Source organism: Schistocerca cancellata, chromosome 7 (assembly GCF_023864275.1).
Source record: "Schistocerca cancellata isolate TAMUIC-IGC-003103 chromosome 7, iqSchCanc2.1, whole genome shotgun sequence".
Classification (NCBI taxonomy): Eukaryota; Metazoa; Arthropoda; class Insecta; order Orthoptera; family Acrididae; genus Schistocerca; species Schistocerca cancellata.
The window spans coordinates 250,943,047-250,965,977 of NC_064632.1; the positions used below are offsets into that span (position 1 = coordinate 250,943,047).

Here is a 22,931-nt window from a genome sequence, read left to right on the forward strand (position 1 = left end):
AAAGTCTGTAAAAATTGGCTCCATGTTGGTTTGTAAGGGATAAGAAGCATTACACAATTCACATACAGTGTCCATGATTGATTAAAGCAAACACGAGATCACTACTAAAACACAGAAAATGAACTGGCCTACATAAACATGGCGCACCGAAAAGGGTACCACACTCGAACAATGGAAGGTCTAGGATGGAACAGCAACAATATGAAATGCATATTTTGCTACTTACCACAGCCACTGAGCTGCAGACAGGCACGATGTGAAGAAAGACCACCAAACATTTAAGCTTTCAGGCAAAAAAGTCATACTTCCAATGTAGACTGGTCTCAGCAGCCGGAGACTGTAGCCGTTTGTGTGTGTGTGTGTGTGTGTGTGGGTGTGTGTGTGTGTGTGTGTGTGTGTGTTTGCTTTTTCAGAAGGAGAACCTTCTAGTCCAAAAGCTTAAATTGTTTAGTAATATTTTCATTGTGTCCATTTGCAGCTCATCAGTGTGGTGAACAACAACTAGGGCACACTGTAAAAATCGCTTACAACAAGGTCCTCCAGGGGGCAAAAAAAATTGTGTACCATGATGGAAAGCTTCACCATGGCAAATAGTTTAACCTTCTCACTTACAAACTTGAAAAGGGTTTAAATAGCCCATATCAGCCAGCTTCGGTTAACCCACATATGCTTTTACCAACATGTCATTTTACTAGTGATTAGAGAAACCTTCCACATTCCGTAGAAATACAGAGTATGGTATGTAATGTCCTGGCTATAGCAGGGAACTAATTTATGTAGATTCATCTACATCTACATCCATACTCCACAAGCGACCTGACGGTGTGTGGCAGGGGTACCTTGAGTACCTGTATCGGTTCTCCCTTCTATTCCAGTCTCGTACTGTTCGTGGAAAGAAGGATTGTCGGTATGCCTCTGTGTGGGCTCTAATCTCTCTAATTTTATCCTCATCGTCTCTTCACGAGATATATGTAGGAGGGAGCAATATACTGCTTGACTCCTCGGTGAAGGTATGTTCTCGAAACTTCAACAAAAGCCATACCGAGCTACTGAGCGTCTCTCTTGCAGAGTCTTCCACTGGAGTTTATCTATCATCTCCGTAACGCTTTCGTGATTACTAAATGATCCTGTAACGAAGCGCGCTGCTCTCTGTTGGATCTTCTCTATCTCTTCTATCAACCCTATCTGGTACAGATCCCACACTGCTGAGCAGTAGTCAAGCAGTGGGCAAACAAGTGAACTGTAACCTACTTCCTTTGTTTTCGGATTGCATTTCCTTAGGATTCTTCCAATGAATCTCAGTCTGGCATCTGCTTTACCGACGATCAACTTTATATGATCATTCCCTTTTAAATCACTCCTAATGTGTACTCCCAGATAATTTATGGAATTAACTGCTTCCAGTTGCTGACCTGCTATATTGTAGCTAAATGATAAGGGATCTTTCTTTCTATGTATTCGCAGCACATTACACTTGTCTACATTGAGATTCAATTGCCATTCCCTGCACCATGCATCAATTCGCTGCAGATCCTCCTGCATTTCATTACAATTTTCAATTGTTACAACCTCTCAATATACCACAGCATCATCCGCAAAAAGCCTCAGTGAACTTCTGCTTTCATCCACAAGGTCATTTATGTATATTGTGAATAGTAACGGTCCTACGACACTCCCCTGCGGCACACCTGAAATCCCTCTTACTTTGGAAGACTTCTCTCCATTAAGAATGACATGCTGCATTCTGTTATCTAGGAACTCTTCAATCCAATCACACAATTGGCCTGATAGTCCATATGCTCTTACTTTGTTCATTAAACGACTGTGGGGAACTGTATCGAACGCCTTGCGGAAGTCAAGAAACACGGCATCTACCTGGGAACCCGTGTCTATGGCCCTCTGAGTCTCGTGGACGAATAGCGCGAGCTGGGTTTCACACGATCGTCTTTTTCAAAACCCATGCTGATTCCTACAGAGTAGATTTCTAGTCTCCAGAAAAGTCATTATACTCTAACATAATATGTGTTCCAAAATTCTACAACTGATAGACGTTAGAGATATAGGTCTATAGTTCTGCACATCAGTTCAATGTCCCTTCTTGAAAATGGGGATGACCTGTGCCCTATTCCAATCCTTTGGAATGCTACGCTCTTCTAGAGACCTACGGTACACCGCTGCAAGAAGGGGGGCAAGTTCCTTTGTGTACTCTGTGTAAAATCGAACTGGTATCCCATCAGGTCCAGTGGCCTTTCCTCTTTTGAGCGATTTTAATTGTTTCTCTGTCCCTCTGCTGTCTTACTATGTATCTGAAACAAATTTCTGCAACATTCTTTGAACAGTCGTTTTCCTCCCACCTAAACTAAGGAAACGAAGAAAACAATGTACACTGGCAGAAAAAAAATCCCAACACCAAAGGTATATGTGCAAGATGAATGAAGCAAGTTTGTAGGCATGTTTCTACATCTGAAAGATGAGGCCTGTTCAAATTTAGCAACAGTTGTATACGAGTGGTGCTAGTAGCGCCACTATGAGAATGCAAATGAAGTTTGGTTTAAATATGCACTGTAACTGTCATGAGTGTTAGCTATCTTTGATATTGCTCATAGTGAGTTGATGTTAGTCAAGAATTCCTTTAAGAGAGGAAGGTATGTATTAATAACTCACTGAGTTTGAAAGAGGTCGTGCTACGAGGAGCTCAATGTTCCCTCTGCAATATTGCATGAAGACTTGGCATGAATGTAGACACTGTACATGACTGCTGGCAGCATTGGTCACAGGAATGTACTGTTGCAAAAAGATAAAGCTCCAGATGACCATGTCGCACTACAGCGAGGGAAGACCACCAAGTTCAGTATTATGGCTGTGGTGCATTGTACTGGGGTCTATGTCTGTAGCAGCGATTCAAGCAGCAGCTGGCTCAACAGCGACACAACAAATTGTTACAAATCGGTTAGTAATAGCCTTGTATTGGTTAGCAGGAAGACAGATAAGCACCTGCACCCAAGCCAACTGTGGCCACGACAGATTGAACATACACCTGGAGTTATGATACGGTATGCGATTTTGTATAACAGCTGGAGCACTCTTATGGTTATTCCACATACACCGACTGCAGATGTGTAAATCAGTCTCGTAATTCGATCTGTTGTGCTATCATTCAAGAACAGCTTTCCAGAGAGTGTTTTCCAACTGGACAATGCTTGCTGTTGTAACACGACATGCTCTACGAATATCAACATTGCTTTGGCCTGCTCGATCAACAGATGACTCTATAAGTGACCAAGTTGGGAGAACAGATGACAATTTCAGTGTCATCCACAACTAGCATTAACCATCCCAAAACTGACATCTGGCACCTGTGTAACACAACACATGCATGTTTGCATGCTTGCGTTCAACATTCTGTCAGCTACATTGGTTATTCATGTACCAGAATTTCATATTTTCAATGACTTTTCTTGTGCCTAAATTACCCAGTGATCTTGCTACATTAATCACTCAAATATGTTAGCCAGATAAATGTAATCCTGAAATTTCATTACTCTACATTAATTATTTCTTGGTGATGGAAGTTTTTTCCATCAGTGTAAGTATGTAGGTACTGTCAACAGTAAATGCCTTTTTTCATACCTTTGAGTGTCCAGAACTCCTGCAGGACTACTGGTGCACAGCCTCCTTTCTTGTAAAAGAGCTTTACTAGCAGCATATGATCCTTCATGGAGACAATCACGAACTTTCTCCCTGCATCAATAACACGCTGTTCAAATCTGATATCGTTCTGGACAGTGGTTCTCTTACTGCAGCATTTTGAAACCGGAATTTTACTTATGGACACCCTGTACAGTATCAACTGGTTAGAGTCACAATCCTTGTGAGCTGCAGACACAAACACTGAGTGTGTGCTGAGAGCATTTGCTGGTGTAGCTATACCACAGTCAACATGAAGCACTATTCACCCAGGGTTTCTGTGAGTTCATCTACTCAATGGGTAGTTTAATTAAACGAAGACATCGATGCAATTCAGAAGCAAACTGCTAGTTTTGACACCAACAGATTCAATCAACATGCAAGTATTATAGAGATGGGAATCCCTGGAGGGAAGATCATGTTATTTTTGTAAAACACTTGAGAACATTTAAAGAACAGGTATTTGAAGCTTACTGTAGACCAATTATACTGCTGTGAATGTACATTTTGTATAAGAACCACGAAGATAAGATAGAAATTAGGGCATGTACAGAGGCATATGGATAGTCTTTTTCCCCTCACTCGATTTTTGAGTGGAACAGGAAAGGAAATGCCTAGTAGTGATAGAGTGCACCCTCCACCACACACCATACAGTTGCTTATGGAGTATGCACCTACATATAGATGTAGTTTGTGAGCCAAATCATAGCTTTTAATGGAAGATAAAGTCAGCGATTTCCTTACAGAAACCATAGAAATATCAACAATGCATCATTACATGAACACTGTGTGTGTTAGCAATTCTGATTTGGGTCTTCATAAATCATTCCCTGCAAACAATGGTATGGTTCCTCCTAATAAGCCAAACACTGTGGTCAATGATGTTTGCATGTGAGTGGCTGCCTCTATTAGCTAACCACATATGCCACAATGCAAGTATTCACATATTTACATTTGTGCTCATTTAAAATGCCTCAATAATTTGAAATCCTCATCAAAAGTGAAATACATGCTGTGACTAGTTTTCTGCATACAAAAAAATGTGAAAACAAGTTCAAGTCATTGGCAGATTAGTTACATTTATGGTTAGAATACTATGAAAGACGGCATGGTAAAAAGAATGGGTCGGAGTGGGTAAAGATGTCAGTACAACACTAATGAAGAAGGCAAAGTGAGTACTACTGAAGTCTTGGTGCAAAAAGTTGATTGTGGGCATGCCCCTGAAAGCAAAACATGGCTGGTTCATGTTACAATATCCATGGAAAGAGGGCATTCAACATTATTGAGGAAAAGTGAAGTTCAAGCAGACATATGCTCCTCAAAAACACATGTACATGGTTACAAGCGGACTTTTTACCTGACAGTAACACAGTCAATTTTGAGACGCACTGTGAAACCTTAATTAAACTATGCTGAACAATCCAAAACAAGACATGGCAAGCTCAGTAAGGGGATATTTTTTCCGCCACGACAATTTCCCTCCACATGCAGCTCAATGAACATAACACCTAATCACATCAGCTTGATCACACCCACTGATTCCTACTTGTTCTTGCCCTCGGAAAAACATTTAGGTAGTTGGCAGCACAGTAATGACAATTATGCAGAAAGGCTGTCCAGCAGCAACTGACAAAAAACATGTACTGTACTGAACAGAAAACATATGAAAAACAGAAGAATCTGTATCAAAACAGATGTTCGGAATGAAGTACAAGATGTGTGAGAAAGGGAATACTTAACATGGAATACCGAAGTTCAGACACTACCCTTTGTTGGTAGACTGAAAGAAAAGCTATGGAAGTGACAATGAGATAAGTGAATTTGAAAATCAAATTTTCCAAATTACTTCTAAATTATAATGTTAGTTTTATATTGCTTTATTCTAAAACATCATCAGCAATTTACTGTCACCTTACTTCACTTACTTGTGTTCTCTCTGACATAATGTAAAGACAAATAAATTAACCACTGGTTACGCTTGGATTAAAGAAAAACAGTAACTGAAGCTGCAAAGATGCCATAACCAAGATATTACTCATAAACTGCCACTGTGGACACAAGGTCACAGTAATAATCATGTATCAACTCAGTTTGTCTGTAAGAAATACTTTACTTGCTCTTTGGTTTAGCAACTGGTACGTATATGATTCTCTGTGCATCAAATCTTGTTGACATTCATTATTAAACTTTTCATTCTTTAGCTGTCTGACCCAAAATGTTGTTAAGATTTCCCTACATACATGATTATAAAGCTTGATCTCCTCCTTTATTTCTGTATGGTGTGCTATTTTATCGTACTCAGTCATGATACAGAGGATACACTAATAAAACAAAAGTCAACCATCAAAGCAGAATATAATATTCTAACTGTGAAACTCCAGAAGACATTTGACACAGTAACACATCAAACCTTATTAACAGAAGTACAATCATGTGGGGGATCAAAACAAACTTGTAACTGAATTGAGGATTTCTTGATAGGGAGAAAGTAACATGTTATCTTGGATGGTGCATTACTGACACATGCTGAAGTATGAAAGAAGCTGCACAAATATTCTTTTGGGTCTTGATAAGATTTCGTAGTGGTACTAAGAGTGACATACCACTTAAAATGTTCAGAGGTATAAAATTATGCACTTCAAATGTGTACTGCAACATTACTGCAATGAATGAGTCACAGATGGAATTATTCCACTCGTACAAATACTACACTGTAACAATTCATGGATGTAAGAAATGGAATGATCACACAGTTTCAGCCATAGGTAAAACAGGTGACAGACTTCAGCTCATTGGTAGGACACTGAAAAGTTGCAATCAATCTACAAAGGAAACTGCTTACAAGACACTCATGCAACTCTTCTTAGAATACCCTCATGTCGAAATCACTTTTGAGACCAACTCCAAGTCAAGGGTGTCAATGAGGTACAATACTTGGAACTGAAAGTATGTTTATTACTGACACCAAATACAGCCACAACAATAATGACCTCCTGTGTGAACAGTGCTGTTATTTATACAAACATCAAATATATCAGAATGTTAGTTTTTATTCAACCATCAAATGTTCCACATATACAAACATCAGAAATGACAAATAGGAAACAACGAATGATTGCCGGTGGTCATGTTTGAACTGGCGACCAATAGCACACAAGCCTGAGACACTAACTGCTTCCTATCCTCGAGAAACAGTAACCCACTGCTGCAGAGTTTCTCACTGGGCCAGACTGCAGCACACTGGATCTAGATCTTGTCAACAGACCTCCATATGGCAGTGCACATAGATCCTCGGTTGCTGGTCATGTTGTTACATCCTCTTCATTATAATAAGCATTAAAGGTAGCCCCTCCCATCAAATCTTTGTGATCATCAAGTGGGTCTTCAGTTTCCTTGAACCTCTCATCATCAACCTCAGCCTTTGGACTGCAGCAGGACACGGATGACATCTCAGTCTTCTTGATGAAGGGGTCATAATTGTCAACTTCGTATGTGATGATCAATGAGCAACAAAGGATATGATACTGTCCTAAGTAATGCTTTAGTAACTTTTCCGATAGCCCCCTTTCTGCACAGGCACAAAAATCCACACCACATCTCCCGAGCTGTAGCTCACTGGCCACTGGCATTGTAGTGCTCTTGGTCTTTCTCCTGGATGTGCAGGGTCCATTTGCAAGCCAGCTGCCTTGCTTCTTCAGGCCTGGTGTTTCACGTAGTCATTCTATCATCCAATTGAAAAGGAAACAGTGTTTCCACAGTCATTTCAGCCTCACAACTGTGGAGCAGAAATAATGGTGTGAAATCTGTAGTGTCCTGCTTTGCCATGTTGTACATAAATGTCATGACAGGCAGTACTGTATCCCAATCTCCCTGTTCAAAAGCAGAGGGAGTGCATCTGCCAGTGGCTTATTATAGAATCCTGTGAGGCCATTAGTTTGTGGATGGTAGGCAGTTATCACCCTGAGGGTGATGTCACAATGTGAAATTCTCTCCGATATTAGTCACAAGTGGAAAACTTTCCCAAGATCAAAGAATTTAATCAAATGCAACTGACTTGCCTGAATAGAACTGTTCTGGTGGTTTGCATCTTGTGGCATAATACACACTCAACACTTATCAACTTTCTCGTGCAATGTGTCCAAGACATACACACTGAAAACAGTCTGGCATGTTGTCCTCCTTTCCTCCAAATGTCTGTTCTTCTGGGGGCATTTTGCATTGGTCGGATGCTGAGTTGTTGTTTGACAGTGGTGGCATAAGTCTGAGTTGGCCGAGTCCATTCTTCACAGTCTTTGGTGAAAATTGGTGCCAAAGATCATTACACCTCCTCTTTGACATTCTCTATTATCTTCTTATGCATCAGGTCAATATCCTTGTAAATGTGCTCTCTGTTGTGTACTTGGTCTGACATTTCTGGCTGTCATACACTGCTGCATCTCTTCTGTTACTACCTGGCATACGAGAGAGGCAAGCTCTAGAAATGCCATCATTTGGCAGATGGTCACACTTTCTTCGTCCGACTCTTTTTCTGTTGCCTTTCCTGAATTTTCTGTCACTACTTAGTGAACTCTTCTGTCATTGTGACAGCTTTACCAGAAGAGGTAGGTACAGGTCTTCTGCAACTCCTTCCATAAAGTGTGAAATTCTGTCAGCTGCTGTCATGTCAGGACTCACGATGTGACACAGTGCCTAAATATTTTTTTTTTTCCTTCACACCAAACAGCCACAACTCTTGGAACTTGGCAATGTGCTGTGCACAAATGACCACGCTTCAGGGAAGCAATAGTTTTGAGCCTTTTTAATTAAGAGAGCACCAATTAGAATGCAGCAGGATGGCAGACGGGCGGACGGCCAGAGCGGAGGTAGTTTGCCGAAGGGTTACAATAAGAGCTGAGTCGGTCGCGGTAGGCCAGCACGGTGACTTGCAAGAATGTGAAGGCAGAAGGACACAGAAAAGCCAGGGGTAGCTTAGAAATATGAAGCAGCATCCATAGGCAGGCACCCCTCGGGGATGGAAAAGGTGGGCTGGTCCGACCACAGGCTGCTGAAGGGTAAAAAAAATTAGTTCGTTGGCAAAAACTTTGAATTAGAGCAGAGTGCCAGAGTAAAATTTGCAGAAGAGTGAAAATCAAAAGTATATTTGTGCAGAAAGCAACAGGGGAATATGTACAGTAAAATGTATTTGTTTTAAGTGCAGAGATGGTGGCTGACATCACAAGCGGTTTAGTGGGGGAGAAGGAGCGCACAGCTCACCATTGCTGAGAACTAGCAGTTAGACAAGGGAGCAGTACGGATGGCCGGCAGTTGCACTCCCACAAGATTTCCAACGAAGCTTTGCTGTTTGACTTAATTGGCCTAAGACAGTGACAAAGTAACTTTCACGTAGGAGGTGAAGTTAATTTAACTGTGTATGAATGTTTATCTTAATACGTGACAATTACTGAGGTATACATGCCAATAGTTAATTGGGCAAAGCTTAGTGCATGCCACAACACGACAGTCATTGAACACGGTAAGTCTGCTGCTCTGCTCGTTCCTGCTGTTGCAAATTCTGTTTCTGTTTTCTGATAATGATCATTATGGCCATTTGGTTATGATCACGGTTATTTTAATGTGGGGTATCAAGTGTAAGTAAAGACCATGTTCTGTGGCATCCGGTAGTACAAGATCCGGACCTTGAGCACTAAAAGACCCGTGTGGCAGCTGTGTGATTTATATTAATATGATCACAATTGGGATTAGCCTGATTGAGACAAAATGCAATCGGTATCCGACAGTGGTCTTAAACCCACTTAGAGGGGCAAAAAAGTCTGATCACTATCTGGCTGGATACTGGCATGAAAACCACGATTTTGCAACTTGTTTGTCGTAAAGTGTGTCAGATGATTTTGAGGCCAATAAAATTGCTTTTATCGGAGGTGCGTTGCATTATTTAGTCACACCAGAATTCCTCTCCAAACCCTCAGTTCTACGTATCTACAAAGTCCAGAATCCACAGGGTGCCGAGTAATGTACGAGCAGCTGAACTGCACGTAAGATTACAGGTCGAGAACGTGCAGAGGCTGACTACGCTGCCACCGCACAGGTAAGTCACAAAGAGGACCTGCCATGCAACCCTGTAAATCTACTGCTTACCATACTGGACTGTCCAAGGGGGTCCAGTACATTACAAGTAGGGTTGGCCATTCCTCAGAGGGGACGTCACAAAGTAGTACACCGGCCTAGGGAATATTTCAAAATGGTGCGATTGGCTGGGAAATGAGTAAATGGAGATGTATCGTGGAGTAGTACAACATAATTTATGCAAAAGGATAAGCGTTATTTTAGTAGGATAGTGCACTGTAAGTAATTGCAGCAGCAGAGCGGCAAAGTGGTTTGGCTTGCGTGCTCAGTACATGGAGACAGTACCAGTCGAAAAGGGCTGCGTAGGGGCCTCAGATCGAGCGAGCGCGGCATAAGCAAGCGCTGCAGTCGGTCAGGCTTTGCTGGGCACAATAAATGGCTGCACAAAGAGGAACAGCGTCAGCACAAAGTGGAAGCAGTAGACCAGTAGACAGCAGACCACGCGAGGGTGGAGCCAATGCAGAAGCACCGCACAAAGAGGACGGCACTAGCAGAACAACGCAGGGCTCGCAGCAAAGAGGCAGTAGGTCGGAGAAGTCGTTGAAAGCTAAGAAACCGACTTCTATACCAACAGTTGAACAGCATTTTAACTTTAGAAAAGAAAATGGCTGAGCAGGATAAAAGTAGCGTAGCAGGGAAAGCCAGGGGTGATACTGAGGTGGTTGTCAAAATGGGTAGTATGACGAGGGAATTAGACAGAGCAGAGGTGTTTAGCCCAGATCTGCATTCAACGAGAATTTTATTGGCAGTTGATAGCAAAGTAGAGACCGAACAGACAAAAGAGGTGCCACTAAACTTGAGTGATTCAATCTCTGAGGAGGCTGAGGCTACTCGAGGCACGTCAGAATCAGTAGTCGACCAGATGATTTCGGCAGTACCAGGGGAAGAGAAAAATATCTTCTTGGTGTCACTTCTTGCAACCTTGATGCAATTTCGGGAAGAAATCAGTAAAGATATTAAGCAAGATAATGAACAAGTAAGCTCTAGTATTGCATTGGAAGTGTCGAATTTGCATGAGGAGGTGAAGAAAGACACCATTGAGCAGTTCACCCAGTGTAAGTTGCAACTGGAGCAGCAAGTAGACATTAAACTACAACAAGTTGTTAATAAAGTGGATACTGAGCTGGGTGAAGTGAAGAAGGAATGTGCTAAAGGGTAAAAGGAGGGTTTAGATAAAATAACCAAAGCAGGCAACAGCATATCACAACTTCACAACTGAACTGGAAGTTAAACAGAGGGATTTTGAAACTAGAATAAATACTGAAGTGGGTAATATACATTGTAAGATAAGATCTGAACAAGATACTAGTTTTAATTTGCATGTTAAGGATACGATTCAGACGTTCGCTGCTAGTCAGGCAATGTACGAATCATTTGAGGAACATCAATAGGTCCATAATCAGCAGATTTATGCTAGAATATTGCAAAATGAGCAAGCATTGCTAAACTGGCCACAAGGGTAGGCCAGGGTTCATCGAGCAATTCAGCAGAAGCAGCATTTATTCAGTGTCTTAAGTTTAGTACCTTTGAGTCACAGGGAACCATTAATCCTAAAGTATTCCTTAAGGAATTTGATGGGGTAATGCCAGAGTACTGGACAGAACGAGAGTGAATTTCATATGTAGTGGGTCACTTAAGGGATGATGCCTTTCAGTGGGCTACTGACTGCAAAGATTTCACAGATTTTACGAAAAGGTTTTTAGAAGAATATTGGTCTGGCGAAATTCAGCAACAACTGTTAGTAGATTTTTGGGGAGGCAGGAAGTACCAAGCAGAGTATGGCACTACGAAACAGTATAGTGATTGGTGGTGGCGCCACATAAAGCATGAAGATGGAGGTATGGCAATCGAGTTGTTTGCCGCTGGGATAGAGCGGATGTTGCCTCTTTATGTTAGGAAGGAACTGGTAGCAGCACCATGGGACAGCTACGAAAATATGTGAGTTTCTTAGACTTGAGAGTTTACATTTGCGTGATGGTAATCACCACAGAGTCCTTTGATGCAAGAAGATGTACAGCCGGTAAGATTTGTTAGGAGAGGCATTTGTGCGCAGAATGTGAGAGACAGGCGTAGGGTTGGTTCAAATGACTCAGAGCACTATGGGACTTAACATCTGAGGTCATCAGTCCCCTAGAACTTAAAACTACTTAAACCTAACTAACCTAAGGACAACACACACATCCATGCCCGAGGCAGGATTTGAAGCTGCGAATGTAGCGGTCGCACGGTTCCAGACTGAAGCAGCTAGAATCGCTCATCCATACTGGCCGGCCAGGCGTAGGGAAGAGTGAGTTTAAACTAAATATCGTCTCAGTGATGGGCCGACTGCAGGCAGTTCACAGGAAGGGCCCATATCGGAACAGGTGTTGAAGTCCGAGCCAGCGGGAGAAGAAAGAGAAAGGAAAGAGCAAGGAGGCCATAAGTGTTAGCCTTGACATTCGGCAAGGTGCACTCGAGGGGAAAGAGTCGGCTGGTGCTGGTAGGACACAGGTGACAGCAGATGCGCGCACAGTGCATATAGAAGGAGAGAGCAGGGGAAGAACGGTAGTAGGGGTCCCGCACACAGGGAATGCGAACAGCTGACAGGCAAGCGACAGTGCCATGAGTGCGCCGGAGATAATGAAAAAGCTGCAGTAAGTGCAGGAGGTGGGCGAACTTATGGAATAGCTAGATTGTTTGAAGAGACAGCACCCAGACCTGAGGGCAAGAAAAATAGTAACATCTCATTTAGTCAAAGAGTGTAGGGACTACAGCATCCAAGAGTAAATGTGGAATCTGGCAGTATGGCTAGAAATGTTAATGATGCAATAGCGGAACCATTAGAGGAAGGTGCCAGCAGGGAATAGTAGAGCGATGTTGTTTTTGAGTTCATGTTTGATGGAGATAAGCAACATGGACAACCCTTAAGATTAAACAACGGACAAGTTGAGCTCCTCAAATCTCGCGCTGAATGGGCAGAAGTTGGGCTTAAGTATGAACTGTCGCGTCACAACAGGTTTTAGCAGAGAAGGAAGCCATTCCCATGGTCGCAGTTAGTGAGTCTATTGTCAAGGTGCAGGTTGGAGGAGTGATAGGTCATGTGTTAGTGGACAGCGGATCAGAAGTTTCTGGAACTTCAGAAGGACATTTTGTGAGTTTTCCAAAAAAAAGAAGATATGGCAGTGTGGCTAGTGTCCGCAGTGAAAATATTTGGTGCTGCTGGAAAGCTGTCAAAGGATTTTTGACAGGAAGTAGTGATGCCAGTGCAGCTAGGGGGAGTAATGGTAGAACATTCCTTTCTTTTCATTCCCGGGTTGAATGTAGAGTTATTAGTGGGCGTGGATTTTCTGAATGCATTTAAAGGTGAACTAAATTTTGAAAACTGGGAGTTGAGATTCCACGTGGGAGGTAGAAAACTAGTGGTCCCCTTTGTTAAGAGCAAGGAGGTATTTAATAGTCCTAAGGAGGCACAGTACATAGGAGAGGGAGGCATTGCAGTCAAGGTGAAATTAGTAACAATACATAGCTTGAGTTGGGGTAAGTATGTGGTTGAGACAATTCAAGAGAAAATACAAGAGAGGATGTCAGAGTTGGGGCATTTGTCTGAACCACAGAAAAGGGAATTGAGTGAAATTTTAAAACGGAATTGTGGAGTCTTTTCTGATGCACCAGGTGATGTTTAGAATTTTGAGAGTAGTTTAACTATTAAGTCACATGAGGTCTATGCCCCCAAGACTTATGTAACACTGCTAGCCCAAAGAAAAGCAATGCAAGAATAGGTGGCATGTTGTCATGGCAGGTAATTGAAAGGGCAAATAGTGATTACCGTATTTACTCGAATCTAAGCCGCACTTTTTTTCCGGTTTTTGTAATTCAAAAAACCGCCTGCGGCTTAGAATCGAGTGCAAAGCAAGCGGAAGTTCTGAAAAATGTTGATAGGTGCCGCCACAACTAACTTCTGCCGTCGAATGTATGTAGCGCTACACAGGCATCCTTTGTAGTTTGTAGGCACAAAGATAAACCTCTGCGTCAGTAAATAAAATTAAAAAAAAAAAAAAAATTGGAAGACGAGCATTTTTCTCCGCCCGATTTTCGACCACTGCATTTTCATACATTATCCAACGAAGTAAATACAAATTCCGTATTGTTCATCTTCGAATTTCAATGTACTACGAAAATCCGACTGGTAATACTGGGATTTTTGTCAATATGGCCAACTCTACGTTCTGAATTTTTTCCTACCTGTGAGAAGAGATGGTTGCTAATAGGAACCCGATGAAATTTGTATCACACGCAGTATTCTCTTCACCACAAGAATAATACAAATATAAACATTTTGCCATGTATTCTTTCGTGTTTGCTTCTATCTCATTTAAATCCTGTCTGCCAAATAAACTACGAAACTAGAGTGAGACAACAGCAAACGCGGAAGAATATATGTATCGTGTCATGTTTATATTCGTATTACTCTTATGCCTAATAGTGATACAGTCAGAAATGAAGCACGCCAACTGACTAGATTTTTAAATCTAAGATGACGAATTTCTGTGCAGAATTTGATGTACTAAAGAAGCGGCCGCAAAGATTTTCAAACGGAGAAAAATTTTTGCCAAACTCTCGTTCAGAACATGTTATATCATACGCAGTCTATTATTTTGTTCTTGTTGATCATTATCAAAGAAAGCAGCAGTGTAAGTAACAACAAATAGCAGTCTCTTGCCATTGTTTCGCTAATGTGACGATTCCTCTCTTTTTTTTAATTGTAGGCGGCGGTAGCGTGCACAAAAGCAAGCCATGCCGCGAGCAGCGACAGGCCGTAAACACGCACTATCAGAGTGCGACAAACAATGCATGACACAGTATAGTAATGCATTTTCAGCTTAGAGTGACTGAGGTAAACACCTGTAACATTGAAAACGGCACTTATCAGATCAAAGCAAAATAAGCAATCGATTCAAACCAGACGAAGCACGTGAAAAAGGAAGGGTATCCGTATAAATACGGGCAGAGCGCCTGACGCATAGCAATGGCTACCTGGTAAAGCTTAACTGCTAAGCTTTCGACTCGAACCAAACTACTGTAGCTGTATCACTGTAGCTGTATCACTGTGGCTGTATCTTCATTCATTCGACCTAAATTGTGTCTCATATTACAATGGACCAACTTTGTTTCAATTTGGAGGTGCGGCCTAAAACTTTTCTCTCCCCTTGAATTTCGAGTCTCGAGTCTCAAATTTCAGGTGCGGCTTAGATTTGGGAATTTTTTTTCCCCTTATTTCGAGTCTCATATTTCAGGTGCGGCTTAGATTCGAGTGCGGCTTAGATTTGAGTAAATACGGTATATCAATCTGTAGTTTGTAGTACCCAAGAAGAATGGAAGTGTGTGACTTGTCTTGGATGCAAGGAGATTGAATGCAATTGTGGAACGAGAGACCGATTGGCCAATATTGATAGACGAACTTTTCCTGAAGTTCCATGGAGTAAAGCTTTTTCATACATGGATGTGACCTGTGGATATTGGAATATAATGTTAGCACAACAATCTGGGAAATATATAGCGTTCCGGCATAAAGGAATCTGTTAACAATTTTGCGTCTTGCCATTTGGTCTTAACATTTCTGTGTGTGTCTTTGTAAGAGCCATGTACCTGAGCTAATGGACCAGCTTACTGTGTATGTCGACAATATATTAATAATTTCTGGGGCATATCATTGATCAAACAGGAATACAACCAGAGGGGGGGAAAACTTAGGGCCACTGAGGAGTTTCCTCGGCCAAAGAATAAGAAAGATTTGAGGGCCATGTATGGACCGTTTGGGTTCTATCGGTGTTTTGGGTGTTTTGTGTCATCACAAGCATTTAATAACCCAGCACTGAATCAGTTATTGAAAAAGATTGTGCCTTGGAAGTGGTCATAAGCATTTAATAACACAGCACTGAATTGGTTACTGAAGAAGAATGTGCCCTGGAAGTGGTCAGAGGAATGTGAGGTGGCTTATTTAAATTACTAAATTGTTGACCCGTCCACGGCTCACGGTAAACAATTCCAGTTGCAAGTTGCCTATCTAATGACTTCCAGGGGTGATGAAAATTTTATTTTCAATATTTCATCTCATACTATTAACCAAATTTAAAATGCTGTCATAATCTACTCATTAAAGGAGTATAATCTTATGTTAAAGTTTCACACTATAAGACAAGCATTTTGGTTAAAAAAAAAAAAAAATGTTTACGTGCTCTGAGGCAGTGTACCTTACAGCAGGCAAATCGCCCGACTTTTTTACTACTAACCCCATTCGGAAATTTTTTTACAAACATTACCTACGAATATCGATGTGTGAAAAACTGCAAATTACCCAAACTATATTCATCCAGTATTTCATTTCCAGAGTACTTAGCAACTTCCAACAAACTTTTAACACAATTTCCAACATTTTTCTAAACTGTAAGCTATATGCTTCGGCTGTTTTCACACACTAACTTTACTGGGGCGATTCAGCAGTGCAGTTGAGTCACGGCAATACACAAATACCGTGCGGCTGAGTTGCACACCTGAATCATCGGGCACACAACTGAACTGCACAGCTGAAGCTCTATGGTGAGAGCTGTCTGCCTGCTTGCACGAGTGAGTTATTACATGTATTCTAATGAGAAAATGTTGCTCTTTGTTTTGTTATTGAAAAGAAAATACAGATGTCGATGAAAGTATTGAATTTTCCAACTCTGGTACAAATTTTTTACACATCTCCTCCCAGGCATTATGTTTTTTGATCTTATTGCTGTAATATTCATTTCCCAAATCCAAACTTATGACAGAATGTTCTACTTCATTGATAAAAAGTTCCAAGTTGGAAGTTATTCTTGAAGGAGGGAAGTGCATAAAATTGCTTAAACTGACACAGAAAATACAAATGATTCAACAATCACAAAGTGCAACAAACCACAAATGCAGTACAGCCTGCTGAGGCGATGCAGCAACCGTTTTCCCCAACCCTCTGTAACCACACATGTGACAGGGTCAAACATGGCTGAATCGCCACAGCCAGTCATCGGGAGTGGTGCGTGCGCCGTGGGTCATGCTGCCAATCACCAGTGTGTGAGTAGCCTTAATGTCAAAATATTTAACAAGCTAACTCAAGTGTAAAGTAATCAGAAGTTTGAAGCTGTTTTACACATTGCAGTTCATTGTTTAAATAATAGGGAGATTACTGGTTTTAAATCTAACATTTAATATTCCAAGACATTTTACTAGGCGAGGCATCACAGTGTTGAAGAACTGAACTCTCATTTGAGAGGGTAGTGGTTCAAATCTCCGTCTTGGTGCACAGATTTAGGTTTTCTGTCATTTCCCTAAATCACTTAAGCCAAATGACAAGAATGTTCCCCTGACAATGATATGCTCACTTCCTTCCCACACTGTAGCTTCTGCACAGTCTTTACTGACATTGTGGACAAGATATCAAACCCCAATCTTCCTTCCTTTTTTACGTGTTCTCAAAGAAATTTCATCATTTTGTTGCAAGCTATTACCATTATACATCATTTCACTAACTGCATATTTCTCTAAAGTTTAATCGGCACAATTTCCTACATAAGTAATTCTTATCTTACAGCTGAAGGGAAGTTTTCTGTTTTAATGTCCCTTGGACACCACATATTCAGAAGGAATACAGTTTCAGAAAAAAAATCAAGTGTAACTTTATTTAAATAATTATTTAAGCAATCACCTCAAGGGAATTTAGGGGAACTGCAGCAAACCGAAATCTGGATTGCTGGATGTGGATATTAACCCTGTACTTCATGAAGACCAGTTTCGTGCCTTAAAGGCAACTTCTCTTGTCTTTATATAGTAGTTTCTAGCACTGTGTCTTCTCTTTATACAACAGCAACAGCCCTGTGAAACTTCCTACGTCAGCCATTAAGTCATTTGTTTATACTGTGAAAAGTAATGGTCATATAACACTACCTTGGGGAGTATCTGAAGATTCTTTTGTTTTGAGAATGACATTCTGTGTTCTGTTTTCTAGAAACTCTTCAATACAGTCACACATCTGACCTGACATTCCGCACAATCAAATTTTGTTCATTAGGCTCAACTGGTTACCTGACAGCATTCTGTGCCAGAGTGAACTAGAATATTTGTTTTAGGTACCATACAACTAACTACAGATCCAAAAGATCAAGCACAAAAATATTGCCACTTTTGTCATTAACCATCTGCACCTCATAACTATTGGCATAGTAATGACAATGCATTCACTGACCATAAATTACATAAAAATGCCCCAAAGGGATGCTGAACAACCATTTCAATCAAGTATGGCTCCTTCGGAGACTTTCATGATACTGCTTTTACAACGTTTTTTAGTTCATCATTACACTTTTCTTTAGCTTATACAACATAGCAATATATACACACATTCATCTTCTTCTTTAATATTTTCCCCATATTGATATTACTGATTCCATGCAATGAAATAACTAAAATGAAAAGATAGTGTGTTATTGTAATTAGTACATGTAAGATGTTACCCTGACAAGTTGGTTGTTTAACTGATCAAGATAATTTTCATATAAGGTATCCAGCAAACTACTGCGAAATTCACACTGTCCTTTTCATCTGCCTGATCATGTGAGCCTCTCAGTCTATCACTGGCACATATAAACTTTCCCCTAACAGGGGAACCTCCCCATCGCACCCCCCTTAGATTTAGTTATAAGTTAGCACAGTGGATAGGCCTTGAAAAACTGAACCTAGATCAATCAAGAAAACAGGAAGAAGTTGTGTGGAACTACAAAAAAAATAAGCAAAATATACAAACTGAGTAGTCCACATGGAAGATAAGCAACATCAAGGATACTGTGAGCTCAGGAGCGCCGTGGTCCTGTGGTTAGCGTGAGCACCTGCGGAACGAGAGGTGTTTGGTTCAAGTCTTCCCTCGAGTGATAAGTTAAATTTTTTGTTTTCAGACAATTATCAAAGTTCAGGCACTCACACATAATCAACTTCGCTCTCCAAAATTCCAGGACAAGTTCAGATTTGCTTGGACATATGCAGGATTTGACGGCCTACACACAGAAAAATTTGAAAACGTTAAAAACATATGTTTTGACAGAGCACAGGGAAAACCGTGCGACTGTGAAACTGCTGCATTCATTTGTTGCAGTTTATGTGACAAACACTTATGTTTTAATCACTTTTTGGGAGTGATTATCACATCCACATGAAAACCTAAATCGGGCAATGTAGAAGAATCTTTTTACCCATTCGCCAAGTGTACAAGTTAGGTGGGTCGACAACATATTCCTGTCATGTGGAGCACATGCCGTCACCAGTGTCGTATAGAATATATCAGACATGTTTTCCTGTGGAGGAATCGGTTGACCCATGACCTTGCGATCAAATGTTTTCGGTTCCCATTGGAGAGGCACGTCCTTTCGTCTACTAATTACACGGTTTTGCGGTGCGGTCGCAAAACACAGACATTAAACTTATTACAGTGAACAGAGACATCAATGAATGAACGGACAGATCATAACTTTGCAAAAATAAAGATGGTAAATTTTTCACTGGAGTGAAGACTTGAACCAAGGACCGCTTGTTCCCCAGCTGCTCACGCTAACCACGGGACCACGGCGCTACTAACATTATCCTTGATGTTGCCTATCTTGCAAATGGACTACTCAGTTTGTATATTTTGCTTATTTTTTTCACAGTTCCACACAACTTCTTCCTGTTTTCTCGATTGATCTGTGTTCAGTTTTTCAAGGCCTATCCACTGTGCCAACTTATAACTGAATCTGAGGGGGGTGCAATGGGGAGTTTCCCTTGTAAGTACTTAGGATGACCAGAAATGTGTGTGATGTTCTAGTAATATTTCCTGAAATATTTCACCACTAAAGCATTTACTAAAATAAACCTTTGTGCTCTGAACATAGCTCTGAAATAATTTGAGAAGGTTCTGGTGCAAAGAGGGAAATGATGATGATGTTATAAACAAACTCTGAACTTCTGTTAAGGCACAAGAAAGACATAGAAAAAACTCACCATTCATTTCCTTCATCGCTTTGATGAAGTCCTGGGGATCTTTAAAACTCACAAACCCAAATCCTTTTGTTTTGTTCGAGCGTTTATCCCTAATGACTTTTGCTTTCAAGAAAGACTGGTATTTGCTGAAAGCCCTTGTCAGAATTTCATCTGTTACATCATTACCCAAGTCACCACAGAATATCCGGAAGTCATCTGTAATAAAAACATTGTACTTTTATTCATATGAGATCTCCCAACTACTGTAAGACTAACAATATAAGAAAACTCACATTTTATTAATAGGAAATTATTTGCTGAAGACAGATTGGCTGTATCTATATATTGTATTACCACATTACATTACTTGGACACTTCTTTCTAAAGAACAGGTACCTACATTTGATACGGTAGTAGAAACAACATTAAAAAGACTAATAATCATCTGACATCCATGCCACTGACATAACAGCCTCACAAAACAGAAACAGTTATGGATTAACATTATTTTTACCAAAATGTAATGGATGTATTGATAAGGAAGGAACATCAGTGTTTCAACATCCCATTAACAACAAGGTCATGGAGCAGAAGCTTGGATTGAGGAAGGATAGGGAAGATCAAATTTAGTTACATGAAGACTAGCAGGTGAAAGAAATAGTATGCGTCCGCTGGAGGAGCATTTATACATATTGCAGAAGCCCCAAGAGTCATACTCCACATTAACATCACAATAAGAGCTTATTACAGCAACAGTAATGTTTTGCACATATTGGCTGAGAAAACATAAGCATCTGGAAAGAACAAGATACCAGCATTTTCATTAAACGTTTACTTGTTGCTCTGAGAATGCTACAGTTAACTTGGAGTTTATCTTTTACAGAGATTGAAACTAAAGAAACTGCAAAAAGGTGGGAATTTAAGGAGATGGGACCTGGATAAACTGAAAGAACCAGAGGTTGTAGAGTGTTTCAGGGAGAGCATAAGGGAACAATTGACAGGAATGGGGGAAAGAAATACAGTAGAAGAAGAATGGGTAGCTCTGAGGGATGAAGTAGTGAAGGCAGCAGAGGATCAAGTAGGTAAAAAGACGAGGGCTAATAGAAATCCTTGGGTAACAGAAGAAATATTGAATTTAATTGATGAAAGGAGAAAATATAAAAATGCAGTAAATGAAGCAGGCAAAAAGGAATACAAACGTCTCAAAAATGATATCGACAGGAAATGCAAAATGGCTAAGCAGGGATGGCTAGAGGACAAATGTAAGGATGTAGAGGCTTGTCTCACTAGGGGTAAGATAGATACTGCCTACAGGAAAATTAAAGAGACATTTGGAGAGAAGAGAACCACTTGTATGAATATCAACAGCTCAGATGGCAACCCAGTTCTAAGCAAAGAAGGGAAGGCAGAAAGGTGGAAGGAGTATATAGAGGGTTTATACAAGGGCGATGTACTTGAGGACAATATTATGGAAATGGAAGAGGATGTAGATGAAGACGAAATGGGAGATAAGATACTGCGTGAAGAGTTTGACAGAGCACTGAAAGACCTGAGTCGAAACAAGGCCCCGGGAGTAGACAACATTCCATTTGAACTACTGATGGCCTCGGGAGAGCCAGTCCTGACAAAACTCTTCCATCTGGTGAGCACGATGTATGAGACAGGCGAAATACCCTCAGACTTCAAGACGAATATAATAATTCCAATCCCAAAGAAAGCAGGTGTTGACAGATGTGAAAATTACCAAACTATCAGTTTAATAAGCCACAGCTGCAAAATACTAACGCGAATTCTTTACAGACGAATGGAAAAACTGGTAGAAGCCGACCTCGGGGAAGATCAGTTTGGATTCCGTAGAAATGTTGGAACACGTGAGGCAATACTGACCTTACGACTTATCTTAGAAGAAAGATTAAGAAAAGGCAAACCTACGTTTCTAGCATTTGTAGACTTAGAGAAAGCTTTTGACAATGTTAACTGGAATACTCTCTTTCCAATTCTGAAGGTGGCAGGGGTAAAATACAGGGAGCGAAAGGCTATTTACAGTTTGTACAGAAACCAGATGGCAATTATAAGAGTCGAGGGGCATGAAAGGGAAGCAGTGGTTGGGAAAGGAGTAAGACAGGGTTGTAGCCTCTCCCCGATGTTATTCAATCTGTATATTGAGCAAGCAGTAAAGGAAACAAAAGAAAAATTCGGAGTAGGTATTAAAATTCATGGAGAAGAAGTAAAAACTTTGAGGTTCGCCGATGACATTGTAATTCTGTCAGAGGCAGCAAAGGACTTGGAAGAGCAGTTGAACGGAATGGACAGTGTCTTGAAAGGACGATATAAGATGAACATCAACAAAAGCAAAACGAGGATAATGGAATGTAGTCAAATTAAGTCGGGTGATGCTGAGGGAATTAGATTAGGAAATGAGACACTTAAAGTAGTAAAGGAGTTTTGCTATTTAGGGAGTAAAATAACCGATGATGGTCGAAGTAGAGAGGATATAAAATGTAGACTGGCAATGGCAAGGAAAGCGTTTCTCAGGAAGAGGAATTTGTTAACATCGAGTATAGATTTAAGTGTCAGGAAGTTGTTTCTGAAAGTATTTGTATGGAGTGTAGCCATGTATGGAAGTGAAACATGGACGATAAATAGTTTGGACAAGAAGAGAATAAAAGCTTTCGAAATGTGGTGCTACAGAAGAATGCTGAAGATAAGGTGGGTAGATCACGTAACTAATGAGGAGGTATTGAATAGGATTGGGGAGAAGAGAAGTTTGTGGCACAACTTAACTAGAAGAAGGGATCGGTTGGTAGGACATGTTTTGAGGCATCAAGGGATCACGAATTTAGCATTGGAGGGCAGTGTGGAGGGTAAAAATCGTAGAGGGAGACCAAGAGATGAATACACTAAGCAGATTCAGAAGGATGTAGGTTGCAGTAGATACTGGGAGATGAAGAAGCTTGCACAGGATAGAGTAGCATAGAGAGCTGCATCAAACCAGTCTCAGGACTGAAGACCACAACAACAACAACAACAACGAGTATGATATACATGTGCACTGTTTTATTCTCAATGCCATAAAAAAGAAAGAAGATACATGAGGGCAAGTTTTATTGACAGGA

At 40.8% G+C, this 22,931-nt stretch overlaps 1 protein-coding gene across 1 annotated transcript in view; it reads right to left on the minus strand.

The window, feature by feature from the left end:
* Positions 1-22,931, minus strand: part of LOC126092502 (RNA-binding protein 42-like) — a 331,306-nt gene that overhangs the window by 201,627 nt on the left and 106,748 nt on the right. The window contains exon 5 of the mRNA XM_049908125.1: positions 19,837-20,031. Within this exon, the coding sequence (XP_049764082.1) occupies positions 19,837-20,031 (195 nt within the window). The remainder of the gene's footprint in view (positions 1-19,836; positions 20,032-22,931) is intronic.